General features: G+C 37.7%; 1 protein-coding gene across 4 annotated transcripts in view; it reads right to left on the bottom strand.

Annotated features, from left to right (window-relative positions):
* The window catches only part of LOC131044844 (uncharacterized), a 201,678-nt gene extending 192,466 nt beyond the window's left edge, over positions 1 to 9,212 (bottom strand). The window contains exon 1 of one of the 4 annotated variants that reach the window (XM_057978294.2): positions 8,535 to 9,212. In XM_057978294.2, coding sequence (XP_057834277.2) covers positions 8,535 to 8,847 — 313 coding nt within the window. In that variant the 5' untranslated portion in view covers positions 8,848 to 9,212. The remainder of the gene's footprint in view (positions 1 to 8,534) is intronic. The other 3 variants (XM_057978293.2, XM_057978296.2, XM_057978297.2) reach the window with 3 other exon arrangements.
* Between the last annotated feature and the right edge of the window lie 12,726 nt (positions 9,213 to 21,938).

The raw sequence follows: 21,938 nt of genomic DNA on the forward strand, positions 1-21,938 counted from the left end.
CTGCACATTTATTTGATGGCAATGTCTGATTTTTAGTTCTGGAAATTTCTAGGAAGTTATAAGGGTTTAAATTGTCATTTTTCTGTAGAGAAACAGGGTGGTATTACAAGACTAGAGCCTTCTGCTCTCATGATGCGTGAGAACATCTCTATTTTGAACTTGGTGGATGTCAAGCCTAATAATGGCTAGTTTACTTGGAATAATTAAAGGACGGGGAGAACTGTATTGCAGAGAGACTTGACCGCTTTTTGGTTTCCTGTTTTTGCGTTGGTTGTGGGTCGTCTTCCAGCTCTGAGATATTAGACTGGCGTGGGTCAGATCATTGGCCTATCAAGTTATCAATAACTGCTGCTCAGGTGGCTCGTTCTCCTCCATTCAAATTTCAACTTATGTGGTTACGAGAGTCTTCCTTACAAGATCATGTTGCTGAAAGGTGGAGGGTTGGTAGACCGGCTGATGGCACTGCTATGTATACCTTTGCAAAAAAATTGCAATTTGTTAAGTACCAGCTTAAGAGATGGAACCGACAAAGTTTTGGAAATATTTTTCATGCTAAAATTGCTGCTCAATCTGAGTTAGAAAACATCATTGGAGAAATCAAGGACTGTGGTCTGACTGAGGCCTTGCTTCGGGATGAAGCTAAAGCTTTGAAGTCTCTTGAAGAATGGGAACTAAGGGAGGAAATTTATTGGAAACAAAAGGCCTGTGTTGAAAGGCTTCAAGAAGGACAAAAATACTGCCTTCTTCTTCAATTCAGTGAAAGCCAGGAGGTATGGTAATGCTAAACCTGTCTTGGTGAATGATAGGGGTGAGCAATATTATTCTTTACAAGATATCTCAAGGGAGGTTGTGCAGTATTTTGCTTCTTTATTCAAAGAGGATCTATTGAGGAGGCCCAAGTACTTTCATGTGTTCCCCATCTGGTTACTAAAGAGATGAACGAGTACCTGATGAGAAATATCTCAATGGAGGAATTGGAGGAGATTGTCTTCCATATGAAGAAAGGAAAAGCTCTAGGTCCTGATGGGTTTCCTATCGAATTCTTTCAGGAATTCTGGGATACTCTTAAATCAAATCTTTTGGAGGTGGTTTGGGAATCTCAAAGGAATAAGCAAATGCTCAGGGCTCTGAACTCTACCTTTCTTGCCCTTATTCCCAAGTGTGATGGTGCGGATAGGCTAGGCCAGTTCCAGCCCATTTCCCTTTGTAATGTTGTTTATAAGATCATTTCCAAGCTGATTGCCGAAAGGTTGAAGACATGGCTTCAAGAGCTTATCTCGGAGGAACTGTTTGGCTTTGTAGCAGGTCAGCAAATTCTAGATGGTGTGGTTGTTGCTACGGAAACCATCCATTCTATGGCTACTTCTCGCAATAAGGCTATGTTCATTAAGTTGGATATGGCTAAGGCTTACGACAAAGTTCGTTAGCACTTTCTGCAGAAAATTCTTGGGGCTTTTGGCTTTGTTGAGGAGTGGATTCAATGGGTTATGAGTTGTGTGACTTCTACCTCCTTTTCAATTCTGATAAATGGGGAGCACACTAAATTGTTTGGTGCCTCTTGGGGAATTCGACAAGGTGATCCCCTGTCCCCGTATTCTTTCTTCTTATTGGGAGATTGGTGAGGCATCATGTTGATTTGGGTCTTATTCATGGGTGGAGATGGGGAGATGGTTTGCCTCCGCAATCTCATTTGCAATTTGTGGATGATACAACTTTGATGGGTTTGGCAACAATTAGGGAAGCTGTTAATTTTCGCAGGGCGCTTGATGTTTATCTTACTGCTTCGAGTCAACTGATTAAAGAGGATAAGTCCTCCATATTCTTCTTCAACACCTCGGAAGCCATTCAGAGGAGGATAGCTCATATTTTGAGATTTCAGATAGGGTCCCTTCCCTTGACTTATCTTGGTATTACAATCTCCTCAGGCAAGCTTCCTAGAGAGTCTTGGCAGCACATTATAGACAAATTCCGGGCAAAGGTTGATCACTAGACTCATAGGTGGCTATCCTTTGTTGGGCAATTGCAGCTACTCGGATCAGTGGTTCAGGCTCTTCCGCTTTATAGAGGTATGCTTCAAGTGGCGCCTATGGGCTTTGTTAAGGACTTGGATTATCTGACTCGACAATTCTTATGGGCTAGTAACTTATCTTCATCCAAATGGAGCCTTGTCAGATGGGATTTGGTGTGTAGTCCGAAACAGTTTGGAGGTCTTGGTTTGAGGCATTCGCCTTTGTCTGGGATGACTTTGGTTGCTAAGCTGTATTGGAGGTGGTCTATGGAACAGGATCAGATCTAGACAAAAATCTTGACTTACTAATATCTTCATGGGATCCCAAAGGAGTAGGTTCCTCGCTTTCCCCTAGTAGGGAAAGGCTCGGTGATTTGGGGTACTTTGAAGAAGGGAGCTAAGTTGATTAAGGAAGGCTTATTTTGGATATGTAAAAAGGGGACAGAGGCTCTTTTTTGGTCAGATTCTTGGGATGGCTATTCCCCCATTGATGCTCAATACCCTCATTTGATGACCCTTTGTCAGCACTTCCTTGAGGCGGGGTGGTCAAGGGTGAGTGATTTTAAGTCCATGGTCCCTTGTTGTCATATCCCCCTCAAATTTTTGTGTATTAATGTATACTCCAAAGAAAAAATAATAAAGTAATACTCACTAGTTATTAATTTACAAATAATAGTAAAACATTATTCACTGATTGTATTGATCATTGTTAATAATAAAATAATATTAATTGTTGTTAATAATGATATAATAATATTCACTGATTTTTATTAATAAACAATATCCATTGATCAATATTTAGTAAATTATCATTAATTTACATTAATAATAAAATATTATTCATTAAATAAGGATATTAATGAATTATTGTTGGAAATAAAGTTAACCGATTATCTAAGAGAGCGGTGACTTTTCTAGGAGTCACCGCCCTCCAAACCTTTCCCAACAGCCACGACTCTCAATGCAGACGTGGGGAAGACGATTAATAAGAGAGTCGATGGTGATTCAAAAGGGAGAAGGAAGTGGAAAAAGACAAAAACTACGCCCATATCCACACACTGGCCCACAGTCTGTACAGGTATGCATACGTATGACAGAATAATGAAGGTTTAATAATGTTTATATAAAAGCATGTCCTCCTTTCGATATATACATGTCACTTCTAAATCATTTTCTTAGTCTGAAATAATATACTATATAATACTCTGAGAATTTATATGCTGCAAACACTATAATTGTCATAACCCCTCTTTGGACATTGGATTGAATAAATACGATAATTAAAACATTTATTAATTAGCATTTAATAATATTGGAAAATCGTCTCATTTATGAGACTTCACGATTTTCCTCTAATATATGATTATTAATGTTTATTATTTGTTATGATTATTATTTATTATTATTGTTATATATGATTGTTATTTATTATTATTTATATAATAACTATCAAACAATTATAATGCAATAAGGCAGCGGTCATCAAAGATATGTTAAGGAGGAAATAATAATTAATGATATTAATTAAGATTAATAACCCCACGTTGGTTGTAATTAATTCCTACCATTATTGTAACCTAATCTGAGATGACTTATTGTTTTATTTTAATGTAACGTTCATATTTCAATTATTAATATTATATTAACTATTAAAGAAGTTTTACCATAAAATACTATTAAAACATAAAATAGATATATTGAATATATTACACTTACCATATAACGTGCTATTTAATAAATATAAAATATAACATAAATTGTCAAAATACATTATAATTATTATTTGGAATAATATCGTATTAATACGATACCATAAATAGAACCAATATTAATATACAATACGAATTTCTTATAATGTATCAATACCTTATTAATCAACGCTAAACCTTGACTATATTACAAGGGCGTATTGCACCCAGCGATCGCATTGTATGGAATACGGTGCGTGTAGACTAAGGCACCCGAAAGGAGATACGGGTGGACCAGGGAGCGGTGACTCCAATAGTCACCACCGCTCGCCTCCTCCCTCAGCAATCACGACCCCTGGTTGGGTCCGCTCCAACACCCCCCCCCCGCTGGTATTAAAATGCATGACGTGAGGTGGAAGAGGGGGGAAAAAGGGGGTGCGCAGGAAATAATGATAGGTTGGAGGATAGCCAGCGACGCAGGTAAGAATCTACACCCACTCATGCTTACTTTGTAATAGGAAGTATAGAGATCATGAGAAATCATACGTAAGGATATACGTATAGATAGATGGTCATTCAATGCATGGGTATAGGAATATATATATAGTTATTAATTCAATGCATTTATATATATACAGATTTACTGCAATGTATTTGTATATGAATATAGATTAATACAATAGATTAATAAAGGGTGATATATATATGTAGATGGTATACGCAGATGTATAATGAACCCCCATATATTCCATTAACTAATGAAAGAACTACAACTATGAGCAATTTAAATGAATGGCATTGTCAATTATAAGATTAGTAGGAATAGGTTAAAATATTAAACAATGATAAATGAGACAATTACATATCCAAACCCAGTGAGACATATGACGAATAGAGCAGCAAGGATAGCAGGAACTAGGCCTCTGTCAGGTAGGCCACCCACTGCGGATGACTTAAGGTCTGCCGCAGTTGGGCCGAGGGGGAGTGTACCGCCTTTGGGCCTGATAAGCGCTACGGGCATCCTACTGCATCTAGTCCTCTTGGTCTCATTAGGAACTAAATATGATATTGACTTATTGATAAAACAATAACCTTAAAAGAATTAGTTAAGCTATACTCTAGATCAAACATTCATATCATGAACGAATGTTAAATCGCATTTTTTTTTTATGTTTTTTTTTATATTGCGGATTTGGGACATTACAATAACACTTTTGGATATTAACATACTGTTGACGTATTTAGAAATAGAAGTATTAATTTATATCGAATCATTCTGCAATATCAATATTAGTCACTGTATATTGGTATATTCATAGATAACAGTAATAAATTAAATACGTATTGAATCATTCTGGGAACACAGTATATGACTAGAAAATAAGGGTAATAGAGTAAAATCTATAGTGAATTAAGTCATGACAGATATTTGAACAATTGGCATTTGGCGGTAATTGATATGAGTAAATATTCTGGAAATTAACTGATAAATAATCAGAATGATAATAAGACACAACCATTGATAATAATATATTTACTAATGATAGTCTGAACCAAATCCATCCCAGAGAAGTAGGGAGAACTGCTGAAAGGCACCCTACCTGATAAATGGGTATGGAGAACTGCTATAGGGCACCTACAAGATCACTAAGTGGGTAGGGAGAACTGCTATAGGGCACCCTACAAGATCATTAAGTGGGAAGAACTGCTGGAGGGCACCCTACCTGATAAATGGGTAGGGAGAACTGCTATAGGGCACCCTACAAGATCATTGGGTAGGGAGAACTGCTATGGGGCACCCTACATGGTAGTACTGAGTATGGGAAACTGTTGATAAGACACCCTACATTAGCATATTTTCCCATTATCTATAATTTAGTCTTTGACATTGCTACCTTAATTTTAGTTTATAGTTAATTCTGAATATACTTACTTATATTTTAATTACTTAAATAATTCATAGCATCTTCTAACCTGGTTTTGCAGGTTTGGACTAGCAGAAATTAAGGTCCATACTTTCAACCCTACTAGGACCCATAACTAGGGCATTTCCAGTTATTTTCCCTAAGGGACATTACACTTGTGGGCAATTGGAGGTTGTGAGGTGGAAAACCCCGGGTGAATAGCCGGTGGTTGGTCTGGAAGAGGATTGTGCAGAGCTTCATAGTATTTTATCAGATAGACTTTGTAGCTCCCTTAAGGACAAGGATGTCCTTGCTTGGTACCCAAATCCTAAAGGGGTTTATACAGTTTCAGGTGGTTACTAGGAACTGTTGGTTCGTAGGCTTAATGCGGGGGAGGTCCAGCGGTGGAAGTTTGTGTGGAATAAGTTCTCTTGGCCGAAGTGTAATTGTTTTATGTGGACGATGGCATGGAACAGATGTCTGACTTGGGACAATATTCGGAAACGGGGATTTCAAGGCCCTTCCATCTGTGTTTTGTGTGGCGCTGCTGAAGAGGACTCTTCACATTTCTTCTTTCATTGCCCTTTCTCTTTGCAGATTTGGCACTTCTGGTGGGATGTCTGGCAAAATCCTTGTGTTCATGATACATCCCTTGTGGAATTCTGGAATAGTTTGGGTAAACCTCCTACTTTGACATCTTTTCTCTAGATTGTCTAGTGTATTGGGCCTACTTTCATTCTTTGGCAGATATGGTTAGAAAGGAATCGTAGGATTTTCTGAGGGGAGAGGTTACTGGTCCAACAAGTGTGGCATAGAATTAGGGGGAAAGTCCAGGAAACGGTTGAAGCTAAATGTGAGGTGATGCTCCCACTGGATAGAAAGGATGCAGAAATCACTGATAGGCTAGGTTTTCAGGGGTTGTCTCCTAGCTCTGCTTATGTCAGAAGAAGTAGATGTGCTAAGAAGAGGATTTAAAGGGAGGGCAATTGGAAACCTCCCCCAGCGAACTTCTCCCCAGCGAACTTCTTGAAGATTACCACAGATGGTTCTGCTCGTGGTAATCCTGGGCCTACCGGGATAGGAGGTGTTGGTAGAGATTGCAGGGGTGAGGTGGTGTTCTTCTTCTCTATTCATAAAGGGCAGCAGACTAACAAACTTTATGGAGGGATTAGCAATTTTGGTCGCTTTTGAGCGTCCTTATGGCTTAGGATGGCGCAAGGTTATTTGTGAATCTGATTCACAGGTTGTGGTGAATTTGTTGGTTAATCAGAAGGTAAATGATGTTAGTTGGCAATTAGCTTGGGTTGTTCAGCAGATTTTACAGATTTGCTCGTGGATGGAGGAGGTGTCTTTCATCCATATTCCGCGGGAGTGGAATAGGATTGCTGATTGTTTGGCCAAGTGGGTTTCGGAGAATGCTGATGATTGGAAGATTGAGGAATGGGAGACACTACCCCCAGTTTATTGTCAGGACTTGGAGAGGATCTTAGTGGAGGATAACGGTGGCTTTGGGAGTGGTTGAGGGTGTCACTTGTTTTAGGTGTAGTTGTTGCTCTCTTTAGGAGCCTTTGGCTCTTGCTTTTCTTGTATTGCTTGCTTCTGAATTTCAATAAAAAATTTACCCTTTTATTCAAAAAAATTGTCATTTTTCTGAGCATAATAATAATCAAAAATTTCTATCTTTCAGTTTTAATCTGAAATCTGATCAGGAATTCTGGGTTGGATTGAAACTACTTTAATGCATATAAATTTCCAGATTAATGCCCTAGCTTGTAAAAAAATTTATTATCAGATTTGTGTTCTAATTTGCAGAAATTATTGTCTTATTTTTAGTATCCTATTTGGGGATATTACACAATGAATCAGTGTTCTAGCAATTATTAGGTAGTTTAATTTATATTACCACCACTTAACCAGACTATGTTTTGCAATAAGTTGTTTTTCTCAATTCAAGTCTATGCCTCAAGTAGAACATTGAGAAGCTGCAAAACATGTATATCGATATGTCAAAAGGTCCCTTGACTTTGGCAATCTATATAAGATATTTATTGACTTCGTGCTAGTAAGCTAAACTGAATGCGAATGGGCTGGATTAGCTGATATGAGAAAGTCTAAAACAAGTTATATGTTCACTCTAAATTTAGAAGTAATTTCCTAACAAAGCAAACTATAACATACAATTGTCTTATGATTATCTTCCACTGGAGCAAAATACAATTCAGCCGTCAATGCAATTTGTGAGGCAATATGATCATGAAGGTTATTGGTTTATATTTAACTTGACCAAACCACCCAAACTCACTTTTCCACAAAAACCAAAGTGTTCTCGAGATGGTGAGGAACTCAATAGCAATCTATCAAGCCAAAACCAAGCATATCAAAGTTCATCTCTATTACATTCAATAGTTGGTTAATTAAAAGAAATGTCTTTGTTATTGTCCTACAGCACTGAACCATTTGCTCAAGAAAAAATTTCTAAGATTTAGAGATAAAATTGAAATAATATCTTATTTAGTCATTAAGTGGGGTATTCAACTAATTAAATGGTTTCGGTAATATCTCAGCAACTAATTAAAGGATCTTGTAAAATCATCAACAAAGATTTGTTCTTAGATTTGTAAGGCATAGTTTTGACTCTGATATCATTAGTGATTACGTGCATATAGGTTGTTAATATGTTGTAAAATTGTTCCCGGTGCTTTGCTTTACTTATATGGCATATTAAATGAGCCACCTCTCAGGTAATTATCTCGGCTTATGTGATACAGCTTTTAAATATGATTAGAAGAAAAATACAAGAAACCCAACTATGAAGTTTTGAATAAACGTCTCAAATTTACTAAGCAACCAAAACTTCCCCCAAATTCCAAAATCAAAAACTGAAATGTCTTGGCAAATAAATTGCAGTGTGCGTTTCCAGAACTTTATCCATACCTTGATGACTGTCAAACCCGTGTTCAGAACTAGTTGGAATTTCGCAATTAGGACCACTTGCAGCACATCGATAGCTTAATGCAGAACCCTCTGGCTGATCTTTGGCTCTATGAATGTGAAACAATTGAATGGCATTGCCTTTATGAATGACATTTAATGAACGGTTTTTATAGGAGCAAAACCCTACATGAATCTTCAAATTATAATTGAAGGAATGAAATATTTTGGAGCATCTAATCTGCCGTCCTGAGCAATGAAGTTTTGCTATGCTCGTAGAAAGGGATTTGCTCGGCTTTGTAGTAATGGAAGCCATTTGAACCTGAGTTAAAAATAAATGAAGTCTGCCATGAACATGGATGTTGCACTTATCGGCTTTTGATATATTCTTTGATCACACGACTTATATGCGCTTGTTTTCGTTTTTAAACGTGTTTGTTAGAAAGGTGCATTACAATTTGTAAAGCATGAACTCTTTTGTCAGGGTCATTTTTACAACTGCAGAATCAATTCCTGCGTATAGATATAAACTCGACCTGTGAATCTGATTATTAGTGGAATTAATCTCTACTAATTTTCTTGACCTACTTTCAACTCACCTAAGTTACTTGTTTTGATCTTCCCACAAGACGAGCATAAACCCTTTATATGAAATCATTTAATGATGCAAAGCCAACAAGATTAAGAACAACAAATAGTCATGTAACAGGTCTTATAATGTCGATGAAGGGTTTACATCATTAATGATTTGTTTTAGGTTTATGAGGTGTGTAAGAAGATGTTTTGTTATGAAATTTTTTTTCTCAAAATAAAAGAAAGTTTTTTTTTTATGAAATTATTTTTTAAGAAAGAAGAAGATAGTAAAAACAAAAAAATTATATTCTTTTAGTTTAAATGGACATTAAAAAAAAAATTATATAAACTAATTCAAAAGAAGAAAAATAATTATATTTATTTAAATTGTTATTAACAAGGTAATTCTTGTGGAAAGATGTGCTGATTTGAAAACCACTCCTTGATGATTATATAAAGCATTTATGTGAGACATGAAAAAGAGACATAAAGATCACTAAAAAAAGAAGGTGATTTGATGGACTATGGGTTTTGGAGAAGGGGCACACAAAGTGTACCCAACTCTAAGTACAAAGTACACTCTAGATTGTCTTAGGTAGGACTTTGGTGTGAATAGGCGCGTGCTATATTATTACACAAGTTCTTTGGAGTGTGTCACGACTATGAGGGTAAAGACCACCTAAATCTTTCTAGGGTGAGAGTGGCATTTCAAACTACTTTAATTTAGATAAGCATTGAAAATCATTAATGATAAAAGATATTGAGAATAATATATACATTTTTTTGTATGTTGATTTGATTGAATTATGTCAATGTGTTATTCAATTTATTGTGTTGATTATTTGCTTTTGAGTTTTTATTAAATTAGTACATGTTTAGTTTAGATTAGTTATTTATATCTATTTTTAATAACATTGCATGCTCTAAATTATTTCAACTCAATGATAACTATATTTAAATCTGTTGCAAATACTTAACTAACTTTGGGAGCAAAGTAGCAAATTACATATATAGTTCATGTGTTTATTGAATGTTCTAGATAAATTACATTATAGTTTACCTTTCACTATCTTTAAATAGGATCATGATAGTCAATTGGAGGGAAAACAATTGGAATCAATTTTGAATTTTATTTTTGAAATATGTGGCTTATTTCTATGAGTATGGAAGGGATTTAGATTATTTTTGCAAGTGCAAAAGTGATTTAAATCACCTTCAACTACAAATCTAATCCAAGTCAAGAAATGGATAAACTAAGTATCACATCTACACTACAAAAATGAGTACAAATGGAAATAAAATCTAATATCAAATTATTTGCCAACTTCCATGTGAAAAATGTTATTTTATACAATTTTCACGTGAAAGTTGGCAAATACTTTGTATTATGGACGAACATGTATAAGTGAGTCCAAAATGAAGAAGAAGAGTATAAGGTATGCAATTCCATCATCATAAATGTATATTTTTTAGTTTTATATGTGATTATAATAATAGAAATTGCATGTCCTACATGTTCTTTTACTATGTTTGATACTCAATTTAAGTGTCTCTCTTAGCATTTGTTTTTAGTCCTTGTTAAGCTTTTGTTCATACCCTATGCATGGTAAAGTGACCAATGGACTCAAGTCTCTAGGATCATCTACAAAACCAAAAGATTATTTCCACGAGAGAGTAGCAAGGCCAAAATATTGTTTGATTATGGTACATTAATGATTACATGGATGTTAATTATACATATGATACCTTGCTTATAAAGGCAAGGTTGAGAAATGGGGCTAGACAAGATGTGTCAAGTGTTTTAATCCTATGCAACAAGACAACTGATGATAAGATAGGATAGATCACATGACACCTTGATGTTTATAGAGATATTTCTAGCTCCCTAAGTAAACTTAACATGTGAACATGTGAGAAAAATGTCCTAAATAGGAACAAGCTAGATCATTTGTCTTGTTTACACTACAAAAGCCTAAATCAAATAGATAATGTCCCTATTCACACCAACACCCCTTTTCAGTGCAACTTAGGAAGAATATAAACAAATGTAAATGATGCAAAGATGATGAAGATGATTATGGGTCTTGAATACTAATCCATGTTAGGTACCCATTTACAAAAGCAATCTCTCTAGAAATAGATAAAATGAGAAAACCTAGTGGGATAAGACTCCTCTCCGAAAGATAAAAAGGATATAAGTAAATGTAAACAAGTTATGGAAAAAGTGATTTATGGAGGACTCGACATAACCCTCTAAGGTCTACATCCACCACAAACATATAATTAGTTGTCTCATAAGAGGGAAAGAGCTTGAGACATGTATCCCCACACAATGCATAATGTCTTGCACAAAAATGGTGAATTCTTGAAGACAAAATATAATCCAATGCCTACAAACAACATTTATCCCATTGGGAATATACAATACTAAGTTAAAATGTAGGAATGATTTTTATTATAGAGAGGAGTTAGTAGGAAGAAGAATCTAAATGTATTAAGACAATGTCTATGACTTGTGTTGTCATATCCATGGTAGATGAAGATTCCACAATCAAATCAAGTACATGACCAGTCAATGATGAAGTCGACAAATTAGGATCAAGTGGTAACTGATGTTGAACAAGATTCAAAGACAAGGATGATTGGAATGTAGTGGTGTTGTCATCAAAGAGGAGAGATAATCCCTCATACTTTTCCTTTAAATTTGAAAGATGGGGCTCCTCAAAAAATTCTAAAATACTTGTCAAGCAATCATCGCACAATATTGTATATAAAAGAATATGATTTACCCATTGCAAAGAATCACTAGAAACTCTCAAAAAACATCTTTGAACTTTGATGATGCACAAAAGATGAATTTGCAATCTCAATTGGAGAATTATAAGCACTAGGAGAGGTCTCTTAATCATCAAGATGCTCAATCTCTACTTCATACTCAACCTCCTCTAATGTATTATACTATCATTTTAGTAACAAATAAAATAATGTATAAAAGTATAAATCATAGAAATTATATTGATTTGAGTGAGTCCCGCAAATTCCTTCATGTACCTCTTCCAAAGCCTTTGTTATCTCATCTTGTTCCAGACACCGAAGGAGAGTGCCATCAAGACCGCGTCGGTATAGGGTTTCGGCAATAATGGTATATCGAGCAGTTTGGCGAATGAAGGTTTTTCGTTGGTTATTCGATTGGTTGGGAGGAAGGGTGTGATCGCGGAGATAGGTGTAGAACTCACTGTACCATGCGGATTCAGTTACGACAAGGCGACATATCATCTCAGATTCAGGGATATCATAAGCGGGGATCCAAAGCTATTCTACCAAGAACTCCTAGTGTGTTGAATTTTGTGGAAGATCTAAGAGAGATGCAATAGTAGCCATAGCGTCAGCAGCTCGATTCTGATCTCTTGGTATCTGCTCAAAAGTGATAGTAGTAAATGATGTCTTTAGAGTGTCCACCATTTGCTTATATGGCATGAGTTTATCATCCTTGGTCTGATATTCATCTCTTGCTTGTCGAATGACCAGTTGGGAGTCACCATAGACTTGTAGTTCTTGTAATTTCCATTGTACGGCTAGCCTGAGTCCTGTGATCAAGGCCTCATACTCTGCTATGTTGTTGGTGCATGGAAATGTGAGCCTGTAAGACTTCGGGATGCTGTCACCTTGAGGTGTGATAAACAGAATGCCTGCCCCCGAGCCATGCCTAGTGTATGAACCATCAAAATATAGTTTCCATGGTTGTGTTGTTGTGATCATGAATATCTCCTCATCTAGAAAATTGGAAATAAGAGGATGATCGCCTGTAAGTGGTGCATCAGCCAACTGACCTGCCCTTTGATAGCTTTACGGTCCACGTACTCAATGTCAAATTCACTTAGAATCATCACCCATTTGGCCAAGCGACCTGTCAATGCTGCTTTGCTGAGTAAATACTTGAGTGGATCAATCTTTGCAATGAGTTGTACCTTATGTGTCAACAAATAGTGCCTCAGTTTAGTAGCTGCTAAGATTACTGCTAAGCAAGCTCGCTCAATAGGTGTGTAATTGAGTTCATAGCCAACCAGTGTGCGAGAGATGTAGTATACAACACACTCTTTGGCTTCTGCATTATGTTGTGCCAGTAGTACACCCAATGCTGTACTTTTAGCCGAGATATAGAGTAATAATGGTCTACTTGGATCTGGTGGCATCGGCAATGGTGGATTCATAAGATAGTCTTTAAGCGTTTGAAATGCTTGCTGGCATCGGGCATCCCACTGAAAGCGGATGTTCTTGTGTAGCAGGTGTGTGAATGGGTGACACTTATCAGCCAATTGTGCAATGAATCTTCGGATGGATTGAAGTCGTCCTTGTAATGTCCTTAGCTGACTGATATTCTTTGGAGGTGGCATGTCCATAATTGCTTTTACCTTTGCTGGGTCGACCTCAATGCCTTTGCTTGAGACGATGTATCCTAGAAGTTTCCCGGAGGTCACTCCAAAGACACATTTCTTTGGGTTGAGTCGAACATGATATTGTTCCAGTCTATCAAAGATTTTATCTAAGATGTGGAGATGTCCTTCTCTGGTGAGTGATTTTGCTAGTAAGCCATCCACATAATCTTCCATCATAGTATGCATCATGTCATGGAAGATGGTGGTCATTGCTCTTTGATAGGTTGCTCCTGCATTCTTGAGACCGAAAGGCATCACATTCCAGCAATATGTGCCCCATGGATAGGTGAAGGCTGTCTTATGTTGATCTTCTGGTGCGATCTTTATCTGATTGTATCCTGAAAAACTATCCATGAGTGAAAGCATGGCATGTCCTGCTGTCAGATCCACTATGATGTCAATATTTGGAAGGGGGAAGTCATCCTTAGGACATGCCTTATTCAGATCTCTGAAGTCAGTACAAATGCGGATGCCCCCTTTTGGTTTGCCAATAGGCACAATATTGGAGATCCATTCTGCATAATCAATTGGTCTAATGAAACCAACGTCTAGGAGTTTCTTGAGTTCTGTTTTGACTAGCACTGCAATCTGAGGATGCATTTTACGAAGCTTCTGCTTGACAGGTTTGGCTCCTTCTGCTACGGTGAGGTGATGCATGACTAAATCAGGATCAAGCCCAGGCATGTCTGCATATGACCATGCGAAGTTGATCTAACGCTTCTGGAAGAACTCTATAAATTTAGGCTGTTCCTCTGGAGTGAGAAGAGATGCCAGATGTATGATATGAGGATTTTCAGGAGTCCCCACATTGTACTCTTTGGTTTCCTCGATGAGAATTGTTGATCATTCCTGTTGTGTACTATCAGGGAGAATGTCAAACCCTTCATCCTCAGGCGCCTCAGAGAAACGCTCTTTCTTTTTACTTTTGTCAGATCAAACAGTGCCACAGTGTGGTTTTCACTGGAAGATCCATGTTTTATTGTTATATTTTTGCAGCTGAAAGGTTTGGCATCCACCCCGAAGTATGCTGCGCTATTAAGTTCAATGGCGAATCCAGCTTTGTGATCCCCGCTTGGTAGGTTATCCCTTAATTCCAAAAAGTCAATGATAGCCTCATCGTTTTGGAAGAAGTCAAGACATGGGGGATTTGGTTGGTTCCATTCGATGAGTTCAGGGTGGACAATGGGCATTACTTCATCGACTAGGTTAAGTTCGTTAGAGGTATCAGTGAGGGTTAAGACGTTATGGTGAAGGTCGTTGATGGTACTTTCCCTGTCAGAATCAGGCGTAGGATGAGACGTAGGGTCTGTGGAAGACGTTTCCAGCTCAGGAACCCAAGTGGTCTTTATCTGTGCTTCTCCATAAACAGGGATGTCTTTGCGTGGTGGAGGTGGCGATGTGTCTTCCTCATCTGAAGTGTTAAGCTGTACTGAATCAAATTCCCACTCATGTGAGTCGGTCTCTGAATCACTTTCTAGTATCCGATTACTATACCATACTGGGATGTCCTTTGAGTTAAATACTGCAGGTGTGATTGGTTGATGTACCTTTGTAATGATCGGTGCTGCAGGAAGGTCAATGGGGATTAAAGGATCTGGTACAGGGAGTATTGGTAATGTCGACTCAGTGGCTTCTACTAGAACTACTGGTGTCATAGATGCTGTTGTAGGTTCTGATACAGTTGCTGTTGCTAATGGTGTTGCTGATGGGATTACGAGTTCGCTTGGTGGGATGATTGGTTTTGTAGATGGTTGTGTTGGGTTTTGGAGCCTCAGTGGGGTAGTCGGGATAGTGCTTGATGCCGCTTTGATAATGAAAGGTGGCCTTTTGGCAGTAGGCTGACATAACGGTTTGTTGGGTTTTCCTTTGAATTTGAGCTTAGGAAATATCTTTTTTTCAAAGCCTAGGCCTGTATTACCTTTGGGTTTGAATTCTGGTAGTAGAGGTTCATGTCATCCTTGTTTGCAATATCCTAAAGCACTCTGACCATCATACCCCATTCTTTGCATAATGAGGAGACCTTTGCCATACTGGTCCGTAGGAAGTGTAACTCGCGGTATATCAGTGGTGATGGGATCTTTATAGATCCATTCCGCCAAGTCCTCATCTTGTGTTTCTTCCTCTTGACTCTTTCCAAGAACGAAAGGCGTCAAGGCACATGCTGGTATGTTTAGTGGTTGCTGGAGTACCTGCTGTGGTTTACCATGAGTTCTAGGAGAAGTGGGCATTTGTCCCACACAAAAGAGTTGACTCAAGTTGTATTCCCCAGGACCTTCCTCTGCGATCTTCATCTTAAGCTTTTCTTGCTTGGGCATAGTGGTGTTTGAACTGGCAAGAGAGGCGGGACTTATATATGATGTGGAGGAAATGGCTTCTCTATTATTAGGAACGGTAATCTCTGGTTGATGGCTGATATTATGGCAAAATGCAAAGGGATTTGCATCGCCCAAGATTGTGATCTCTACACCGTTATGTGGGAACTTGATACATTGATGGTAGGTAGATGGAACGGCTTGCATGGCATGTATCCAAGGTCTCCCTAATAATAGATTGTATGGCAGAGGAAGGTCCAGAACTTGACAAATGATGTGCTTTACCACGGGGCCCACTCGGATTGGTAGTACCACAGCTCCTTTGGATGAACGCTCTGCATCGTCATAGGCTTTCATTGTGATCTTCTGACGAGGATCCACTTATTCGACCGCATATCCCAATGCTGTGACCAACTATAGTGTGCAAATATTCAGGCCGACTCCATTATTGATCAAGACTCGCTTGATCCGATGCTGGTTAATAAATCCTTCGATGTGGAGTGAGGCGTTATGCGGTTGCTGGAAGGAAGAGTTGTCACTTTCGGAAAAAGTGAGACAAGGTGATGACTTTAGACTTCCAACCATGGCTTGAAATTGGTCTGTATTCATATTTGCAGGGATTGACGCCTCTTGGAGTGCTTGATCCAAGATAGTTTTATGAGAGGGTGACAGACGCAAAAGCTCCAAAATGGATATAAGCGCAGGGGTTTTGTCTAATTGTTCCACAAGATTGTACTGCTTTGGGATGGAGGTGGTGCCTTGTGGAGATGCCTTTATGGTAACTTTGTCGCGACGCGTAACAACATTGCAATTTGAGTTGGGATTTTTGAAGGTTATGGTTGCAATTTGTTCATTGGCATCATACAGATGATTTACAGTGTAATTATACGCAGCCTGCGTATAATCAGGTATCAGTGCCTCGCCTGGAAGTGGAAGGATCCCTTTGATCCTGTGATGGAAGTGGATTTTTGAACATCAAATGATCATTATTGGTTGTTTTAGGGTTATGTCCTTCAATTTCAATTTCTCCTCGATCAATAAGATCCTGAATGAGATCTTTCAATCGGTAACAATTACTTGTCTTGTGCCCTCTTCCTTGATGGAATTCACAGTGTTCAGTATCTCTCCACCATGTTGGTTTGACTTGAGGCTCATAGTTTGATAGCTTAGGTAGAGTGACCAAATTTTGAGAGAGGAGTTGTCGCAATACTGTTTCAATGGGTTCCCCTAAGGGAGTGTATGTGCGTTTTTGTTTTTGCTGACGAGGTCTAGGTTCATCATGAGATGTGATGCGACCTTGATTGGACGGAACATTTGTGTTATTTTGAGGTGGAGGATTTTGTCCTGCAAACCGAACCACAGGTTGTGCATTTTGGATAGTCCGGGCATCCACAACCGCATCGTTGACGATATTCTTGTTTTTATTCCAGAAGTTTGGTTTATCGCTATTGAAGCGTGGGCGAGTACCATCTTTTGGTTCGTTGAAGATTTTGATGAGTCCTTTCTTGATGAGTGCCTTTTCACATTTCAAACCCTTAGTGATCATATCATTAAATGAGTCTGTGTCTTTGACATCCAGGTGAAATTCCATTTCTTCGTTTAAGTTGGAAATGAATATTTCCACTAGTTCTCGTTCAGGTAACTGAAGAGAATGTCTGCTAGACATTTGATGCCATCGTTGTAGGAATACTTGGAATTGCTCACCTGGTTTTTGTTTGGTGTTGCATAGATCAGCCATGGTGACATCGCGTTCAATGTTATGAGAGTAATGAGCTAGGAACTTCTGGATGAGTTCCTCAAATGTTCTAATGCCACCTGGTAGTCGGGAAAACCATGATGTGGTTGTTCCTCCCAAGCTTTGGGGAAAAAGGCGCATTAGGTAGGTGTCTTCATATGCCACTTCAAGACAAGCGGAATGAAATTCTCTAACATGATCACGAGGATCTCCCTTTCCTCTATATTTTTCGAATTTGGGTGTTTCGAATCCTCGTGGAAATGGTGGCATGTAAAGATTCCTATCAAAAGGATAGGGACAAATGTCATTGAGTGAGAACTAGTTAGTCTTGACACCATTATGAAGTTGTTGGGCGAGATTCTCGACTTGTTGCCGCAACATCTCCATTTCATTTGGAGGAGGAGGTGGTGGGTTACCTCGAGGAATGTTATATCTGATGGGATCTCTATCTCTTTCCTCTTCATGGTGACTTTGTCTTTCTGATGCTTGTCTTAATTGGGAAAGATCAAAGTCAGAGGGGAGTTTGGCTCCTTCTTGAGCGAGTCTTAAGAAGTGAGCATCTGCATTGCTCCTGAGTATTTCGTCAAACAATCTGTTAAAGAGAGGGTTATGCTGAGCCCTTTCTATTGTTGCAGGAGTGGGAGTACTTGGGTTTTCGTCATCTGCATTTCCTCCAAGTGCTTCTTGAAATTCATTGAGATTTTCCTCTTCTTCTTCTTCTCTTTCTATTTCTCGTTGTCTCGATTGTGATCGGGTTTGAGCCATTTTGTTTTTTAAGCCTTTGTTGAAGTTGTGTGAAAATGATGATGAGTGTTTGATGAAATGAGAGATTGATGATTTGGTGAATTGTGTTGCATGTGGATCTCTAGCACTTTAAGGTAGATGTAACCGAAATTCCTTCTTTGAAGTGCTGAAACTTGTGCAATAGCGCTATTTTAAGGGCAATAGCGCTAAAAGAAAAAGTGTCAATAGCGCCAGAACGTGTTCAATAGCGCTAAAGCGCAACCTGTGTGACACTTTCAACAAGCAAACATGTTTGTTAGAAAAAAATGAGATGTTTTTTTGGTGGTTCGATTCACGTCTGGTTCACCAAATGATGCCCTCCTAAATGGCACACGGTTAGTGAATGATCAACAACACAAAGAGACATGAAAACGTTAGATTGTCAGTGTTCGTCAAACAAAAACTAATCTAAAAAGGCATACCAAGAGAGATGCTAAAAACAAGCTAATATATCTAACTAAAGAAGCAAAGATAACGAGGCATCTCCAAATGCCTCTTAGCATGGTTTTAGTTCCTTTCTCCCTTGTTCCTCTCCTCTCCAAGTTCCAAAATAGTGTAGCTCTCAGCAGCTTTTTTGCACTATGGATGCTTATGGAGGATTGAGATTGTAATATTGTGCTTCGAGTATGAAATGAGAAGCTAATGCTATTCTATTGATGCTAAAATGATGTATTTTAACCAAAATAACAAGGTATTAGATGATCATGCTAAAAATGCTCTTTAAAATGTCTATAGCTTAGATGCATACAAGTTTTCAGGATCTGGATTATGAAGGAATGAGCTCTATTTATAGGGAAAATGGAGCAATGGATGGTTGAGATTGAAAGATTCAATCAAGGGTTGAGTTTGAAAGTTGGGGATCCATGTGCACAATTGACACCAATGAAATGGTGACAAGTGTCAACATAGGGTTGGGTTGAGAAAAGGAGTTGGAGGCATTAAAGGCCTGAGAAGACCTCATGGTTATCTAAAGGCTAAGGGTCAAGTCTAAATTAAGCTTACTCACTGGATTAAGAGTTAATCCAAGGATAAACCTTTGTGCAAATGTTTAAGGGATAATCATGGTCAAAGCATTAATGGCCTGATGAGACCTTTGGGTTGGATAGAGGTTGAGTCAAAACAAATGTTTTAACCAAGTGGGAGGGTTTGAATTAACCATTAATGGTTATTGGAGACTTTGGGGATTAAGTGGTTGAAGGTTGAAAGCCTTTAAAGGTTATCAAAGACTTTGAGCCATTTAGTGGTTGAAGACTTGAAGCCTTTAATGGTTATCAAAGACTTTGAGGTTTTGAGAAGTGACTTCCCTTTGCTTAGGGATGTGACAAAGTTTAGAAGATGGATTAGGCTAATTAGGAAGGGTTTAGAAGAATCTAGAAGGGGATTTGATTTTGCAAGTGGATTTGGTGGGTGAGGGAAAATAGGATTTTATTAAATAAGATTAGGCTAAATAGGAAAATAGGATTTTATGCTCGGATCTATGATATATTTCACGGTCATTACCCTTCCACTGGATCTCACACCAGTTAGCTCAACAACATTATCATTCTTCACAATCTTTTCACCAGAACCGTACCGGTGCTGCACAAATCAGTTAATACTCTAATGACATCCCTTGTAATCTTGTATGGCCAATCTAGATACATTACATCCTCATGAATATGACTCAAGATAACCTTAATCCATCTTCTTCATACGTAAAATAAATAAAAAAATCCTTCCAAATATTCAAACCCATAGCGAAAATGTTCTTATATTGCTCCTTGAAAGTAGTTAAATCTTCTTTTATCAACTTATCCCAAATATCATGAAACTTCAAAACACTTGCCTCTTTTAGTTTCACATAAATATATGCTTTAACATATTCAATGTAAACATAGTTGATCGGAACCCTTGAAAATGCACCTTCTTTACCTCACACCATGACCACATACAGATATAGCTTGAACAAGGGTTGTGGCTTCAATTCAGGATCAATAATAATCAGAGAACTGTCATTTCACTCTTTCACAGACTTCACATAAACCGAGTTTGGAAGAAAAACTTCAAACACACTGATTGCATAAGAAAATTTGTTCGCATGCAAGAGCTCTGAAAATAGCAATATCACACTTGTGATCAAAATGATTTTAAAAAGTCATATTATCTATTGCATCCACCTACTTAGGGTTAATTTGACATTAATATATTTTATTGTTGCAACTCATAAAGTTGATACTCTGTTTTGTCAAATTTTACAAACAAGGTTGCAAATCAACAAAACCATCCAATAACCTTTGAAGAGACTCACACAATCTCTTCCATGCTAAAAACAACTCAACATCCAAACTGCAAGGGGATACATGAGGTTTTCAATCAATTATCCCCCTTAAATAGTGCTATCTACTTAGTTTTTGGAAGAAGAATCTGCACCACTATTAGGTGTGGGTCAATCCTCAATCTTTCCTTTAACTTTCTCATATGATTTCTCTACCTACATCATCTTCATCTCCTCCTTTTCTTCATTGACATCAATCTTGTTTACCAAACTAGTCATCTCATTCCTTCCTTTGTAGAACCTAGCAATGTGTCCTAATTTGTTACAATTATAGCATCTTGGACCTTGTTGCAAACCATTTCCATTTCCTCCAACACTTTCATTCCTTCTAATATTAGACATGCAGTCAACAACCTTGTGCCTAAACTTGTTGCAAGCATAACAATATCCATTGAATGACTTAACATTTCTACCATAGTTTGTATTTCCATATCCATTCCAAACCATCCTACTTTTTTACTCATTTGTCTTATGTCCATACTTATCACAATTGTAACATTGACCATTAAATGATTGAGATTTGATCCAACTTCTACATTTGCTAGTTGTATGTCCAACCTTATTGCATGAAAAATAGTTACCATTAAAATATGATGAGTACTTGGTTTGAGTAGGAGGAGTCAATGTGACATTCTTCTTGTTCTGGACTACAATGAAACCCTATTGATCTTTATTAGGGTCCTTCAATTCATCCTTGACCTTTTCCTTTGCTTTTTTTGCTAGAAGTCTTAGAATTTTCACCTTTCTCAAAGTCAAGTCCGCCTTTATCTTTGTTCTATTTTTTAGTACTTAGCATTACATCAAGTACTTTACTGCCACCTTTAAGATTCAAGCCCTTGTCAATTTGTTCATTTGCATCTTTCAATTCTTTCTTCAACATAAGCACTACCTTTCAAGTTTGGTACACTTTTTGGTTTTGTCATGTTTGTTTCAAAATCATCAATAACCTTCTTTCCTTCATCAAGTAGCTTTCTTAGATATACATTTTTTTTTCCTACTCTCTTTCACTTTTCTCCGCTTTCATCTAGATTTTCCAAAGCACATCTTAATTATCCTTCCATGCCCACAACAAGATCAATATCCCACTCATTTTGTTCGATAGCATCCAAATCATTTTCTCCAAACATAGTTTTCAAAACTCGGATCTACCTCAATGGTTAAACTGCTTCTTTAGGAACCTTGCTCTAATACCAATTGTTGAATACTATTGAATGTTGAGAGGGGGGAGGGGGTGAATCATCAAATACTAAAACT

This window comes from Cryptomeria japonica, chromosome 1 (assembly GCF_030272615.1).
Source record: "Cryptomeria japonica chromosome 1, Sugi_1.0, whole genome shotgun sequence".
NCBI classification, from domain to species: Eukaryota; Viridiplantae; Streptophyta; class Pinopsida; order Cupressales; family Cupressaceae; genus Cryptomeria; species Cryptomeria japonica.